The sequence below is a fragment of the Lucilia cuprina genome, chromosome 6, assembly GCF_022045245.1.
Source record: "Lucilia cuprina isolate Lc7/37 chromosome 6, ASM2204524v1, whole genome shotgun sequence".
In the NCBI taxonomy this organism is placed as follows: domain Eukaryota; kingdom Metazoa; phylum Arthropoda; class Insecta; order Diptera; family Calliphoridae; genus Lucilia; species Lucilia cuprina.
Genome location: NC_060954.1, coordinates 37,018,237 through 37,034,411, shown reverse-complemented (window position 1 = coordinate 37,034,411; position 16,175 = coordinate 37,018,237). Strand labels below are relative to the sequence as shown.

General features: G+C 32.9%; 2 protein-coding genes and 1 long non-coding RNA gene across 3 annotated transcripts in view; 2 read left to right on the top strand and 1 right to left on the bottom strand.

Moving 5' to 3' along the window:
- The window catches only part of LOC111678578, a 38,705-nt gene that overhangs the window by 6,840 nt on the left and 15,690 nt on the right, over window positions 1–16,175 (bottom strand). Inside the window, exon 3 of the mRNA XM_046953685.1 lies at window positions 13,893–14,799. Coding sequence (XP_046809641.1) covers window positions 13,893–14,799 — 907 coding nt within the window. The remainder of the gene's footprint in view (window positions 1–13,892; window positions 14,800–16,175) is intronic.
- LOC111678580 (protein lifeguard 1-like) lies at window positions 188–2,469 on the top strand. The gene is made up of 4 exons (XM_023439974.2): window positions 188–421; window positions 1,442–1,632; window positions 1,716–1,964; window positions 2,023–2,469. The coding sequence occupies exons 1-4, from the start codon at window positions 346–348 to the stop codon at window positions 2,380–2,382; spliced, it is 876 nt and encodes a 291-aa protein (XP_023295742.2). The 5' UTR covers window positions 188–345; the 3' UTR covers window positions 2,383–2,469.
- LOC111678581 lies at window positions 5,464–12,025 on the top strand. The gene is made up of 3 exons (XR_006941256.1): window positions 5,464–5,625; window positions 11,254–11,508; window positions 11,583–12,025. It is a non-coding gene; the product is annotated as an uncharacterized LOC111678581 (long non-coding RNA).

Below are 16,175 nucleotides of genomic sequence, written 5' to 3'. Positions count from 1 at the left end.
ATGTTATAAATTAGTGCTTTTCATCGCCCTACCAAAATCTATAAAATTCAATAAAGCTTTTCAAAAAATCTCACTCTTCTTACTTATGTATGCAGACTCATCATTGTGTATGCAATATTTTAGATTTTTAACAACTAAATACTAAGATTTTTTGGCAAAGAGTTTTGTATCTTTTACTTTTGTTGTCTTCATCTCTGGAACACAAATAAAACAAAAAAGTGTGTAGAAAATGTATGTACATATGTACGTATCGAAAGAAAAACAATGAAAAGCTTTTTGTGTGACTACAAATTTTGCAGTATTTTAAATAAAATTTGTTTAGTTACTTATTAACAATACAGAAAAATGGATCCACAAGGATATTCGCAATCACCGCCACCATATAGCGAAAATCCGGGGAATCCACCCAAGCCAATGTCAAGTAAGTAATATGCTGGCACATAAATTTAATAGCAAAAGGCGCCTTTATGTGCGATATACGTAGAAAATAGTAAAAAATATTATTAAATAGAAAAATCAGAGAGTTGATGACTTATCGCAAAAAAAAAAAAAAAAAAAATGACAAGCCATATGTTTTTTTCGTAATACATTGTATTTATATAAAAAAAATTATATTTAATAGAAGAAATTTTACGGTGGACCTTTTGTTGGTGGTATTAAACATTTTGAAGTGTGATTTCTATTCTATGTGACTTTTAAGTTAGTTCTAGTTCAATTCTAGTACAGTTCAAGTTTATTTCAGTTCTACTTTAGTAATAGTTTTGGATCCGTACTACTTCAGTTTTATCTCAGTTAAAATTCAAGTATAGTTCTAATTCAGTTTTTTTATGTTTTAATTAAATACTAGTTCAGTTTTAGAACAGTTGTAGTTTAGTTCATTTCTAGTTCCGTACTAGTTTCATACTAGTTCAGTTCTAGATCAATTCTAGTTCATTTTTATTTCAGTTTGGTTCTAATTCAGTTTTGCTTCAATTGTAGTTTAATTTTAGTTCAATTCTAATTCAGTTCGAGTTCAATTCTAAATAAGTTCTAGCTCAGTTCTAATTCAGCTCTATTTTCAGTCCTTGTTCAGTTCTAGTTTAGTTCTAGTTCAGTTCTAATTGAGTTCTAGTTCAGTTCTAGTTCAATTCTAGTTCAGTTCTAGTTCAGTTCTAGTTCAGTTCTAGTTCAGTTCTAGTTCAGTTCTAGTTCAGTTCTAGTTCAGTTCTAGTTCAGTTCTAGTTCAGTTCTAGTTCAGTTCTAGTTCAGTTCTAGTTCAGTTCTAGTTCAGTTCTAGTTCAGTTCTAGTTCAGTTCTAGTTCAGTTCTAGTTCAGTTCTAGTTCAGTTCTAGTTAAGTTTTAGTTCAGATTTCAGAAGTTTATTATATCATCGAAAAGTCCCTCCTTCGAGATGTTTTTTGACAAAAGTTTTTAAGTAATATAATTCTCTTTAATTTTCTAGCAGATCAAACTTACGGTTGGAAAGAGAGTCTTTCTGCCGATACTGTAACAACAACGTCTTTGGCCACTTCAACAACACCAATAGCTAATAGCAATTCTATAGATCCCGAGGATTTACTATCCAAGCAGTTTTCATTTAATGAAGCCAGTGTACGCAAAGGATTTTTGCGTAAAGTCTATCTTATTTTAATGGTAAGGAAAGAAATATAATCTGGACATAATTACAGATTACAATTTTTAAATGATATTTCCTATTTATTAACCATTAATTACAGTGTCAGTTAATTGTCACCTTTGGTGTTGTTTCTTTGTTTTTATTCCACCCACCGACATTGAAATTTTCTCAACAACACCCCCGCTTATCAATGGTGGCAATTTTTATAACGATAGCAATTGGTGCTGCTATGGCTTGCTGTGAGTCAGCACGTCGTAAATATCCCACCAATTTCGTATGTTTAGGAATATTTACAATTGCCGAATCATTTCTATTGGGTACCATAGCTGGCCGTTATAATTCAGAATCGGTGCGTTCTAAACAATCCTTAATCAATATAGTCAAAAAAATGTCTTCATTCTTTCTAGGTATTAATGGCAGTTGGTATTACGGCTTTTTTGTGTTTAGCTTTGACCATATTTGCTTTACAAACTAAATATGATTTCACTGTCTGTGGTGGTTTTGTACTTTGTTCGATGGTTTGTTTGCTGATTTTTAGTATTGTTGCCATATTTTGGCGTAATCATATTCTACACACTATTTATGCCGGTTGTGGTGCTCTTTTGGCTTGCTTCTTTCTTATCTTCGATACACAGATGATGATGGGAGGTCATCACAAGTATAGCATAAGTCCGGAAGAATATACATTTGCCGCATTAAATCTTTATATGGATGTTATACGTATTTTCATATTTATTTTGAAATTATTAGGAAAAAAGAAAGATTGAAGATAATCAAGCAAAATTGCAACTTTATGAAATTTTGAATCAAAACTCAACTTTATTTAGTTTATCTTATTTTTAAAAATAATTTTAATTAAAAATAATTAATTAATAATTTTAATTTAAAAATAAATTTAATTAATTAAAAATAATTTTAATTAATTTTAAGGGGTACTACATCACCAAAAAGCTGTTCTATTGGGTGGTTGTAGTACCCCTCAAATCAATAATACAATAAACTGGAAAAAAAACAAGTAAGAAATTATAGACGGCCGAGGCCGACCATATAATAATCTACACCTGTTACAAAATAAAATGTGACTTAGTTTTTATATTAAAGCATTTAAGTTGATTTGTACCTTGCCTTAGATATACTTAAGCCATTTATTGCTGAATAAAATTGTGGACCTTTAAGGGCGGGTTTAATACTACTCAGTAAAACTAGGCTTAACTTGCTCTTAGATTAAAATCGAAAAAAAATAGGCGGATTTTAACCGATGATTGTGTTTTTCAGTTCAGTTAACTTTGTTAGTATTGCCAACTTTTCACTCAAAAACATAAACAATAAACAGCTGGTTTTTGCAAATAATACTTTTGTAAAATGAAAAATTTTGGAAAAATGTTAAATAAACATTAAAAACAATAATAAATAAAACAAAACAAATCAGAAAATTGCAATTTACTTAAAATATTATGTTTTTGTTCTTCCGAAATTATTGCTTTCTTGTTTTTTGTTAATTGTGTTTTCTCACTTATAACTTACGTTTAATTGGCCAATAACACCCAGTTAAACTAAGATAAGAAGTAACATTACTGTTTACTGAAAACACAAAATGTGTATTAAACTAGGTTTAAACAAAGAATGTAGGTTATCTTTATCTGATAAACCCGCCCTAAGTCAAATTTTCTAGGGGAATTTTAATAGGAACTAGGGTCAAAATTGGCCTACAATTATAAAACTCATAAGGTTCATCAACGGTAATATAGAACTTGGTTTCGCAGCTTTTTGTCAAGATACGAGTATTTTAAACATAATTCATCATTTGTATGGGAGATAGGTGAAATAATGGACCGATGTTAACCATTTTCAATAGGCTTCGTCTCCGGTACCACAGATGTGGCAAATTTCATTGAATTATCCCCAAAATTGCTAACTGTAGTTTGGTTACAAGGTTTAAAAGCCCTATCCGGGGTTTAATTGTATGGTAGCTAGGTGAAATAATGAACCGATCTTAACCATTTTAACAATATGTTCGTTCTTGGAACAATGAAAAATCATGTACCAAAGGTCATAGAATAATCTTTAAAATTGCGACCTGTAGTTTGATTGCAAAGTTTACATGGGTGGTCGGACAGACGGACGGTAGGTACAGGACCAATATTGTTATGCGTTACAAACAAAAACCTAATATTCCCCTCCCACTGAAGTGGTGTAAGCTATAACAAATTACTTAATTACTTAATAACTAACAAACAAACTAACTAACTAACTAACTAAATAACTAACTAACTAACTATATATCTATCTATCTATCTATCTATCTATCTATCTATCTATCTATCTATCTATCTATCTATCTAACTAACAAACTTCCTAACTAACTAACAAAATAACTAACTAACTAACTTCCTAACTAACTAACTTCCTAACTAACTAACTTCCTAACTAACTGACTAACTAACTATTATTTTCATTATTTAATTAAAGTAATAATAGAGCAAAATATATGAGCTACAAAATTTACAATTTCATTTACAATAATCTTGTTAACCCTTCAACACCTAAGTAGGCTTTCAATATTTGCCATTTCTGTTCATTCAAATATAGGCCAAGCCCTCTAGAGATTGGGGTAATGAGGCGCAATATGAATAAATCGTTTAATCACGACTAATGAATCAGAAACTCGTGATGTTCTGGGCATGAAAATACAGTGCGATGTCCGATGGACTAAACACGTTTTCCAAGTGTCGAAAAAAGCATTCAAGTTTGTCAATTTTTTGAAACGGTGTAAGACATACTTCACTCCATTTACAACACTTATATCCGACCGAAAATGGAATACAACTCCTATGTATGAGCCGGAGCTTTGAAGTCTATTTTGGAGCTACTCGACCGCGTACAAGAGAGGGTGAAGGTACTTATGGGTGACAGTAGGGTATCCAACTTCATAGATTCACTGGAGCACCGTCACAATATGGGGTATATTTCACTGTTTTAGCGATACTTTAATGGAATGTGTTCCTTTGAAATTAGGGAACTCGTTCCCGATACCCGTATATTTTTACGTAGCACACGACTGTCTTCAAAAACACACCCATTTGTGGTCGATTGGCCAGTGGACCGCACAACACATTACAGGGAAAATTCATTCTTCAGCCGCACTGTTCGTATGTGGAACTGATTTATACTATACACTGACCACCTGGTGCTTTACGGAAAATTTTTTTAAAAAGTGGACTTTTGCTTGATACTTTTTAGTACAAAAACATTTTGAGCCCACAATAATTGTAGCAATACTATACATATTTCGTATTCAGGTATTTTAAAGGTTAACTAACACCTTTGAGAATTTGTTAATTGTAATAAATTGAAAATTTTCCATTATCCAAGGTTGTTCAAACAAATTAATATCGAATATTACACTTAAACTGCAATAGATTCCACTAGATATTATCTTAATTTAATTACATATTTAATGTACACTCAATAATTCTTTTTTTTTTTATTGTATAAACATGAGACAAATAGCAATCAATGTTTATTTTATCTAAAAAAGTAACTAAACAAAATATGTATCAACTTTAACACTAACAAGAAAATAAACCATAACACCATTAACATTAATGAATTTTATTAAATATATATAATTATAATAAAAGGTTTATTAAGCCAAAAAATTAATAGAGTGTAAGTTGAGCCATCATCATGAATAAATCGAATTCAATAAATGTTTTAACAACATTTCCAACAAGTGCAAAGAAGAACAAAAACAATAACAATAGTGAACTGGAAGTTTTGCCATTAAATGGTAAAAAATGCAAAGTATTAAAATTAATTATTTTTTTAAATTTTTGCTATGTTAAATACTGTCGTAATAATAAGTAAATAAATTCTGTATTTATATTTTAGATAAAAACATACAGTGTAATTTATTACAAGCACCATTGTATCTAGAGTTGAGAGGATTTAGTATTGAGGATCCAGTTAAAAGAAAATGTTTACTAAGATCCATATTTGGTTGGATAATTGTAAGTATAAACGTAAGAGTGTTATATTCGGCTATGACGAATCTTATATACCCGCCATCAAACCTCGTTTGACTCGAACGAAACTTATTTATTTCGAATTTCATCTATATACTAGTATTTCTAGGCCAGTTATAAGCCTAAAGTGATCCAAATATGGGGGTAGGGTCTATAATGGGAAGATCCTTATAAAATTTGATAGACAGAATTTGGTTCGTATTAAATTTATTTGTGTCGAATTTCATCGCCAAACTCGTAAGCCTTATATGGGGGGTAGGGTGTGTAATGTCGAAAGTTTTAATGTGAGTACCTGCCTTCAAGGCCTTATCTCACGGTGGTCTTTTTCATCCACTGTGTAGACTTGAGAACGGTCTATCATCGCCCCTTTGTTCTTCAATAAAGAACGCAGGTGGCAATTTTTGTACATTGACTTTGACCGGTCCATGCACAAGTACTTTGCTGGACTACTCGAGCTATCTAATCTCTGACCATTGGATGGCCTCTATTGATTCGTCCACAGCACCTAGGTACGTAACCTGTGGACCAAGTACGATCCATCAATAAGCCGTTGACATTGTTGTTACTCACAGGGACACACTGTGGTAATTCTGATATGATCAGAGCATACTCCGAACATATCTGGACAAGGAAGGAAAATTAAAAGGTATCAAATGTATATGATACCTTTCATCCATCATCATCCAACCCAGCACACATCTCATTCATATACGACACATTTATAAGAGAAAAACATGGTGGGATAAGGCCCGCCGAACCTCAAATTCATCCCGTATCATATACAATTAATACCAACTCATTTCCAACGCTTACTCCCACAGTCACGCATCTGTGGGGTATCTGTTGTTTTCGGCAACAGCACTTATTCCAAAATATTGACAATTATCATGCATCCGTCTTTTAAACGCCACATAATCTCCCCGATAATTTGGGTTTAAACCACAGCCACTACGTGGATTCCAAAGGAACCTTAACCAACTGACCAGCCAGGACATAGGCCTGCGGGAAACTGGCCAACCGTAATACCAGATTATGAGGTGCTATGGTCTGACCTCTGTTATTCTATGCAAGGACTAAGCCAAGCAGTAGACTGTAATTAATTTTTCATTCCCCGCCAGACTGGAGGTACTGGCCACCTCTTTATACTCCGGCATTGCAATAACACCTAAGCGAGGGTCTCGCCAAGGTAACATGCCCCCCGAGGGGATTTAAACATAAAATAAAATTGTTTACATAGATTTTGACTAATATGAAACTTAGCTGCTTTTCGAGGTGCCACTTGTATGGGGGCTATCCGTCTATTGAATTTAATAGAAATGCTTTTCTAAAGAAAGCCTTTCATAGTGGCTAGGGCCAGTTGTAATTCAATCCTCATTAAATTTGGAATAATATTGTAATGAAGTATAATCTTGTTCAAAGAAAGATTTTCGTTCCTATAAAAAAGTACTTTTAAGCCATTGGCATACTAGTCATTTTATGAAGCAGACCTTACATAGGAGTCAAGGGGGGTCAATGATGTACAGATCAACATTAAATTTAGTAGGAAGATTTGTGCATATATTAAACTTGTTTACGCCGGATTTTATCGCTATACTCGAACAGTTTTCCTTAGGTTCACTTATATGGGGGCTATGTGAAAATTTGGATGCTCCTTTTCAATACCAAGCAAACCTTACCAATAGAGAATGGAAATGTTTAACCCTCTAGCTTTTTTTGTTCGGATTCTATCATGCTTTCAATAGATGGCGGACAAAGCAAGATATACTTAGAATTTAATAAAGAGCCAGAATATATATGCTTTTGTGGGTGTGTGCCTAATATTTCGATGTGTTATTTACGGAATGACAACATCAATATACCCCTCAAAACATTATAAAATTGTATAGCTTGAGTTACTAATTAGAGCGTTTTATAAGCAGTGTTAATATCCAATTTGTCTGGCTTTAAGGCACAAAAATTTGCCTAAAAGGTATGTCCATATAGACATTGACACTTTGACCTTTTTTTAGGATCGATTGCTTGATACGCGCAAATTGTCGAGTCCTGAGAACCACTTTATAACTAGACCCCACCACTAGTCCGATGCGTTCCCACGACTATTGGATCTTCGCTCCGGAACGACCAGAGTCATACCCGGCCAAAGATTGTCAACCCAGCGACAGCTGTATCAACCGAAAGTTTTTCCCCAGGAAAGAGCTATTGGCCACAATCGAGCTGATACAACAACTAGTCCGATGTGTCGTAGTTGTGTATGTTAATATTATATAAAATCTTGTCATATCTTATTAGGTCGTTAAGTCTAAACACTCATAATTTGTCAAGGTTTAAACATCATATTATTGTTCTAGAAATCTATTACTCTTGACAGCTAGAGCAGTGCAACGAATTCTCTTTAACCATGTAGTCCATTGCGATTTGCATGTCTGTCAAACTGCGAACGTGTAGTATGGTGTAGTGTAAGGGTGTAGTGTAGTGTAGTGTAAGGGATTTATTAAAGAAGTGCTCTACCTGGCACTTATATATAGCAACACGAAATGATGTATTTTAACAAGTAACACACTGTAGCTTGCAATGTGTCTATATATCTTTTAACTGTGCCACTGCTTAAGCTATATTCACACCTATGAAACATTTGACGAAGATAACGTGACCCCTAAAAAATCGACATTTTGACTTCCTTCAATTTTTTTAACGTATACCTAATATATCTTTGAAGTTATAACTTAAGAACGTCCTTATTATATATTTCAATATCTTTTGCAATTACAAAAAGATCAAGAAAACAAAAAAAGTCACATCTTTTTCGTCAAATATTTAATATGTACAAACATATCTTTTTAACTAACAAATGTACATTTACAAGATAAAAGATACTACATATGTGCCTTCATACAAGAGAATAAGGCCTTGACTGCCACGTATCATAAGAATTCTCCTTTTCAGACAAAGATAATGAAATGCGAAAATCACCATATCAAATGAAATTAAGACCACTCAATTTCGAGATATCTTTATCTAAAGCTTGAAACACGCACATTTATATAATGGTTATATTTGTTATTTACAAGTAGCCACAAAACAAAAAAATATGTTTAGTTTATTATAATCATTTTTTTTAAATAAATATTGTATTTGGACGTTCCCTTATATCATGTCTAAACAAATTAATCCCTTTTAATTACTAATTGATATTTCTTTTTAACATGGTCATGTTTTTCGGTATTTTTTATACCTATTGTGTTATCGCTTTTGCATTGTGTTATCATTTATCACATTTTTTAATTTAAATGAACTAAATGTTCAGAAAATATGAATAATGCATGTGTATAATATTTTAATGCATAAGATGCTCATTTGTGGTAAATGATCTTTCAAAAGGAACCGATTTTGAAACAAATATGACCTGGACTCTTTGGTTTTAATCGATTCTATAATAATAACATCACTTGAAAGATACTTGGATCTAACTTCGGCGAATGCCTGGCAGTGGCAAAGAAGTGGCTCCAGAGTTTCACTGTCCTCTCTACATGCTCTACATATATCTGAATCGGCACGTCCAATTTTGCATAAATCATACTAACTTCAGACTTGCTCATTTTGGAGATTTTTCGTCTGGCTCTCATCAGGGTCACCCCATAGGATCTTCGTGGTTCTACCCACTGTTTCATTATTCCAAGAGGCCTTATGGTATTCTCTCACCCATATTTTTAGTTCGGCTCTTGTTGCGTCGAATGGTTTTGCGTTTGTCAGGTTAACTGCCTCGACCTCCCTTCCCCTACCTTCGCCCTTTCGTTACCGACTATTTCCGAGTGGGATGGTACCCATATGATGTGAACTTTACACCTGGGAGTTTATTCAGTTAAAGCTTACTTATTTCCGTTATTTCTCGTAGTTCTGCCTGGGAGCATGTGTTATGATTTGGTAAACGGTGGTATATTTTTGCTTCTGGATCTTCATTATAGAACCCCACCCCAAATATATACCCTGGTATTTGCTCCAATGTTCCACTTGACCAAGACATTTTATCGAATTTACACAGTTGCCGTCCTTAAATTTTGTCGAATCCACTTTAGTATCAATATAATTATTTATATGGGAGGTGGCGTGGCACCTCCCATATAAAATTTAGTTGCCATAATAAAGCATTTAAGTTGAATTGTACCTTGCCTCAGGTATGTTTAAGCTGGTTATTGTTGAATAAAATTTTGGACATTTAAGTTGAATTTTGATGGGGGTTTTTCATAGGGGCTATATAATTCGTGAGGGTCATCAAGACGAGTATAGAACTTGGGTTTGCAGACTTTTGTCGAGATATAAGTATATTAAACATAATTATAAACTTAAAAGCCCTATTCGGCAGATTCAGTTGTATGGGGTCTAGGGGAAAAAAGTGAACCGAAGTTAAACATTTTCAATAGGCGTCGTCTACGTTATCATAAAAGATCATGTGCCCAATTGAATTATCTCCAAAATTGCGACCTGTAGTTTGATTACAAGGTTTACATGGATGGCCGGACGAATATAGCTAAAATAAGTCCGAGCCGATTGGTATACTTTGAGGTGGGTATAGGTCCAATATTATTGTGTGTTACAAACATTAGCACAAACCCAATATAGCCTCCCCACATATGGGCTAGGGTCATATGAGGCCCTATAGTTATAGAATTCAAGTCTAGTATAGAACTTGGTTTTGCAGCTTTTTGCCGGGATATAAAAATATTAAACAGAATTATAAACTTAAATGCCCTATTCGGCAGATTCAGTTGTATGGGGTCTAGGTGAAAAAATGGACCGATGTTAAACATTTTCAATAGGCTTCGTCTACGGTATCATAAAAGATCGTGTGCCCAATTGAATTATCCCCAAAATTGCGACCTGTAGTTTGATTACAAGGAAGATAGCTAAAATGATTCTGAGCCGATTGGTATACTTTGAGGTGGGTATAGGTCCAATATTATTGTGCGTTACAAGCATTAGAACAAACCCAATATAGCCTCCCCACAAGTGGTGTAGGGTATTAAAATTACGACATACTACAATACAACTGTACAACACCGATTATGAATTGTACAATTGTAAATCTGAAAACTATTGTATTTTAACTACATCTTCAAATCGTTAAGTGTGTTTTTTATTTATATTGCTTTTAGGGTAGCAAAGCACACTGGGAATAGCTAGTTAATAATAAATTTCAATATTAAGATCTTAACAGGAGTCATTTATCCATCCATCTATAGCATAAAACATTTACCATAGATTTTTGTCGAATTTAAATTTTCTACAAAACTGTAATTCTGGAATGATGTTTTTGATAGCAAATTGGCAATTTCATTATATTGCTGATATGTCAACCACAATAACCCTGTTGAAAATATAACATGTTGTTGGAAAACCCTGTATTTTTAAATAATCTAAATAAAAAGAACTATTTAAAAAGTTATTTAAATAACTTGTCTAGCAATGAAATATATATACACATATATGTATATCATCAACCTTTAGCCCCCACACACATAATTTAATTTAACAATAGCAAGATATTCTTTTTTTTTTTTTTTCATTGTCTATTATTTATTTTAATTGTTTTTTATTTTTAATTTTTTTTCATTGCAGCTTCAAAATTTTGTTTATTTACCCGTCATGTTTATATTTCTACGAAATGTACCAATTATTTCACTAAATATACATGATATTTCACTCAATATATTTACAATAATGTGGATTATAAATTTTATTATATCTGCGCTACTATATCGTTTTCGGAATTTCCGACGACCTTTTGTGAATGCCTATCTATCGTTTATCTTTGTAACAATACTATGTGCAATTCTAATGGGAATTTTTGCGAATTTAATGAATACTTTAACGGTAGGTTAATAATAATATGTTAAACTTTAGAAACCAATATATATTCTAAGCCAATTGAATGACACTTTTTTCAGGTCATCTTACAACCGATTATATTAATAGTCCAGTTATTTGCCATAATTCTTTACAGCCTGCAGTCTAAATTTAAATTGACTAATTTTCGAGCCTTTATAATTGTATTAATAGTTTATTTAGCATTTATTTTAGCAAATGTTTTCATCTTTCATTATTCGACATTCTATAGTACGAGTACATTAAGTTTTACCATAGCTATTTATATTATCTTCGATACTCAATTGATGCTAACATCACCGATACATAACTATCAATTGGCTGCAAATGAACATGTTTTTGGAGCGGTAAATTTATTTGCTGATCAAGCGAAATTGGGTTGGCTGCTATTCAGATGTTTCTTTTTGGACAGTACAATAACGTTTTGTAGGAATGCTTTTAAAACTATGACATCGAAGTTGTATTAAGTTGTAAGATTTTGAAAGTAACAAAAAATAAATATTCAACAACGTATTCTAATTCATTGGGTTTTATTGTGTTGCTTCAAAGTCTGTTTTTCACCACCGCCATCTAATCGTGGCATCGATACGAGATTAAAGTCAACCTACTGGGAATGACGCTAGGATTTTATTACGCAACAAGATCGTAAGCATGGCATCGCAATCGATGACTTTCAAAATACTGTTTCGAGGCTAACTTCTGCTAGTTTATTTTTTTTTGGTTTTCATAGTGAAAGTTCTATGAAAGATTTATAAGAATTACTATCGGACGAATGGTGTGTATAGCTCCATTTACCATATTGGCGGAAGTGATAACTTTGAAAGACTCACGAGAGACTTTTTTAGACCTTCTATAGAATAGATGATGTTACTATACCCAGCAAAAAATTATTGATGTCATACTTTACAAACGACATCTTAATCACATCTAAAAATGCTATTGTATATTTTTCGCTTTTATAAACTAAATATTTCCTTACAAATGAAAACCCCGTTAAAAGTGAGGAAAGAGATGTAGAAAAGTCACTACAAATAACATATTCGAAGTACATCAAACTTTGGTGAAAAACCAATGAAATTAACATAAGCATATCATTGAACGAATTCATCCAAACATCGGATTTTTATTGCATCTATGAATAAGATTAGATGTAGTTCAGAGTTGTCAAAACACACACGCAAATGTAAAATTCATAGGTTTTTCAACAAAATTAGAAGTACTTCAAGTATGTTATTTGTGGTGAAAATTATACTTCTTTTTCCTCACTTTTTTGCTGAATATTCATCATTTTGGCGGAAGTAAGTAAGTGATTGAAAAGAAGGTCCCACGAGAGACTTGTTAGCCTTTCTATAGAATAGAGAATGTTACTTCATTCATCATTTTGACAATAGTGATGGCTCAGGATAATTCCACGGCTTTTAATAGAGTGTGACATTTAACAAAACTAATTTCATTTGGTGCTTTTCAAAATAACCAACAAATTGTATATAACAGAGTCTTTTCATTTTAAGAATACGATATTTTGAAATGTTATGGTCTTTGGGTAAAAATTTCGTTGGGCTGTGTGATCTTATTTTGTTGTTGGTAATTACATCTAGAAATTCCTCTTAAATTGTATATGAACATAGGTACCAAATTGCGATCACAACATGTTAATATTGTTAAATCTAATAACTTTTGATTTTCAAAAATGAAATTTTCAATAAAACTAACGCGAAATAAACAATAATTGTAGGCAATTGAAAAGTGCTGTCGTTAAATGGATCTAAAAATAATATCAAGTCCTCAATTTACATATATTTAATAGTTTATACTTGCACATACAACAACGCATTTAATTTATTTATTAAAGCCAAACAGTCTGAGTAATAAACATTGAAATATTGAAAACAAAAATATAAAGGAAAATTTCTATAAAAACAAAACAATAATTTTCTTATGCAACAATAATAGATTGATGTCTGATAGGATAGAGCTCATGGTAATAGTGACGATAACAAATCAATAAAATGGTTTTTATGTAATTTAGTAAAAGAATAGAAAATGCGCCAAAGATATTTGATCATTGAGGTAAATAAATAATGACTTTGTCCATTAGTATCAAATAACCATGGAAAAATGTTTAAAGAATATACTATATAGTAAGTAAATGAATTACAATTTACTTTTACTAATGACTCTGTTGAAACATTTTAGTCCTTTGGTCTAGAAGTTTGTGGAGCAAATGTTTCTTCTTAATGGATTTTCTTTCGTTTTTAGGTATTTCAGAACTAAATCTTAATTTACCACGCTCTATAAATGTATATATATCGAACATTTTAATTTAGCGCAAAAAAAGATAAAAGATACAATTTGTTATTTAATTCACTTACCTATAGGATCTATACATTCCAACGTTAGGGCACATTTTATCCATGGCAATAAGATTTTCTCCGTTACGAATACAGTATCAACAAACAGCACTGTATCCAAGTCGACCATTCTTAAGAAGAAAAAATCATCCGCATCTGTTTGAAAATAATCAAACATTTTTGGATGTGTACGTGTTGACACCGCTGTCGGTGTATTCCATCCCAGAACACCCGTTTCGGCCACTTTTGTTTGTAGATCGGAGAGATCACGACTAGAACCACGTATACGCATATAGTTTTCAGCAAAAAGTATTGATTTTGAACGCATTAATGCATCTTTTATCACAATTGGACGATATGCATGCATACGTTGATCGGCAACGTATGAGGGAAACACTGATAAATCATAAGATATAACTGTGCATCTGGAGTTATTGCAATAAGCACTAAGGGCTCTTAAGTCATCCTCCGATAGACCTAAGTCGTAAATGAGTAAGTATTCATTTGGAAATTTAGAAGCAATATTCTGTGAAAGTAATATAGCGGAGGGAGCTTGACCCTCCTGAACATAAGTGACAATAGTGAAATTTGCTTTTGTGCCATTAAAGAATGGTGTTGTATGTACATGAGCCGTTTTCGAATGAAATTTATCAGCAGCTTTATTGTTGCTGTTATCTGCTTCTGGTTCAAGAGGTAAATGTTGAATTTCTACTATATAGCCCTGACCACCATCTCTGGTTTCTGAAGTCTTTTGCGCGTTTGGATTTGTTTCATATTTATAGTACTGAGATTCGGAATTTTTTGTCGGATGTGATAACGACGATGATGAAGACAGCGATGAGGAGGATGGGAATGAGGTAAAACCCAAAATTGTTAAGTATTTTGGATCTATTTCTAGTTTCTTTTGTTCGGAAACACGTAAGTTTTCCTGAAAGAAAAAGAAATAAAATAAATATAAATCGTTATTTAATAGATTTAAAATATAAGTTGTTCTATTAATTACTAGTATAAAATCAGTTTATGTTATTTAGTAGATTTTAAATATAAGATGTTCTATTACTAATATAAAATCAGCTTGTGTTAATGAAAAGTCTGTTTAAAAAAAAGAAATAAAGCTACATAAAATTAAACCGAGATTCATTTAAAATGTAATATCTTATGGATAAAACAATTTCTAAAACATAGAGTCAATATTTTCTACAGTATAGCATAGTCTTCCAGCATTGTTCGACCTGCTGGTTGAACATCCGTAGTGCAGCCACACTTTCTAGAAATCATATAGTACCCAGAGAGATAAGGTGAAACGAATGTTGTTTGCAAACTTTACAACATTCCAGTAACGGAGATATCACAAGCCTTTACTTAAAGTTGCAGATCTCAACGTCAAACAATCGAAGGCGATTGGACCCTACGTAATATATATGCTAATGTTAATGTTATGGTTTTCAATATGTTATTGAGCACCTCGTCCTTCGCCGTTACCCTCCTATGACTCGTCGCGAAAACTTTTAAGGCAGTTTGTCACCAGCTTGAGTGCCGTAAAATACATAGCACTACAGCATCACACCGCACAAGACATAAATCAGCAGAGGCCTTATTAAAGGATCCTAGCCAGTTATACCACACTTTTCAAGGATATTCTGGAATCCACAATGCAAAACAACAAGAAGAAATGGTCATCAATCGTTCGTATATGTAGCTTAAAAATAGACACTCCAAACCCCGTAGTGTTAGGTACACGTGGTTTCGTATGGGGACGACAGTACAATCATGGCGACGGTCCAAAACGTTGAGGATTTACGTCAGCAACACTCTTCCCCACCTGGACGCGTTCCTACTTCAATTAGATTTCCGCTCCGGAACGACCCGATTCTCAATCGTCAAACAATTTTCAACTCAGCAACAGCCGTATCAACCGTAAGTTTTAATTTTCCCGGGAAGAGACACAATGAAGAAACAAAAGCGCTGACCTAAGAACTTTATTGGGCTGCTTTCAAATTACCTCGAAACATAATCTGCACTTGGAAACTAAGGTCCTGCCATGTTGAATAGGAGGAGTCACCCCGATATATATCAGGGAGGATATGTATGTTATGTATATGATGCAGTCGATAAGTTCTCATACAGATTTGATAAGAAAACCTACCACGAACGCCGAGAGAGAGAGGAATAGTGGCCAGGAAATTTTTAACAATATTCACCTCGTTCTCATCATGACAACCTCCACAAAAGACGTTGTAAAAAAGATTTAGTCTGCTAACATGCGCACCTATTTTACAGCGTCCTGTCAGTATTGAAAGTCCC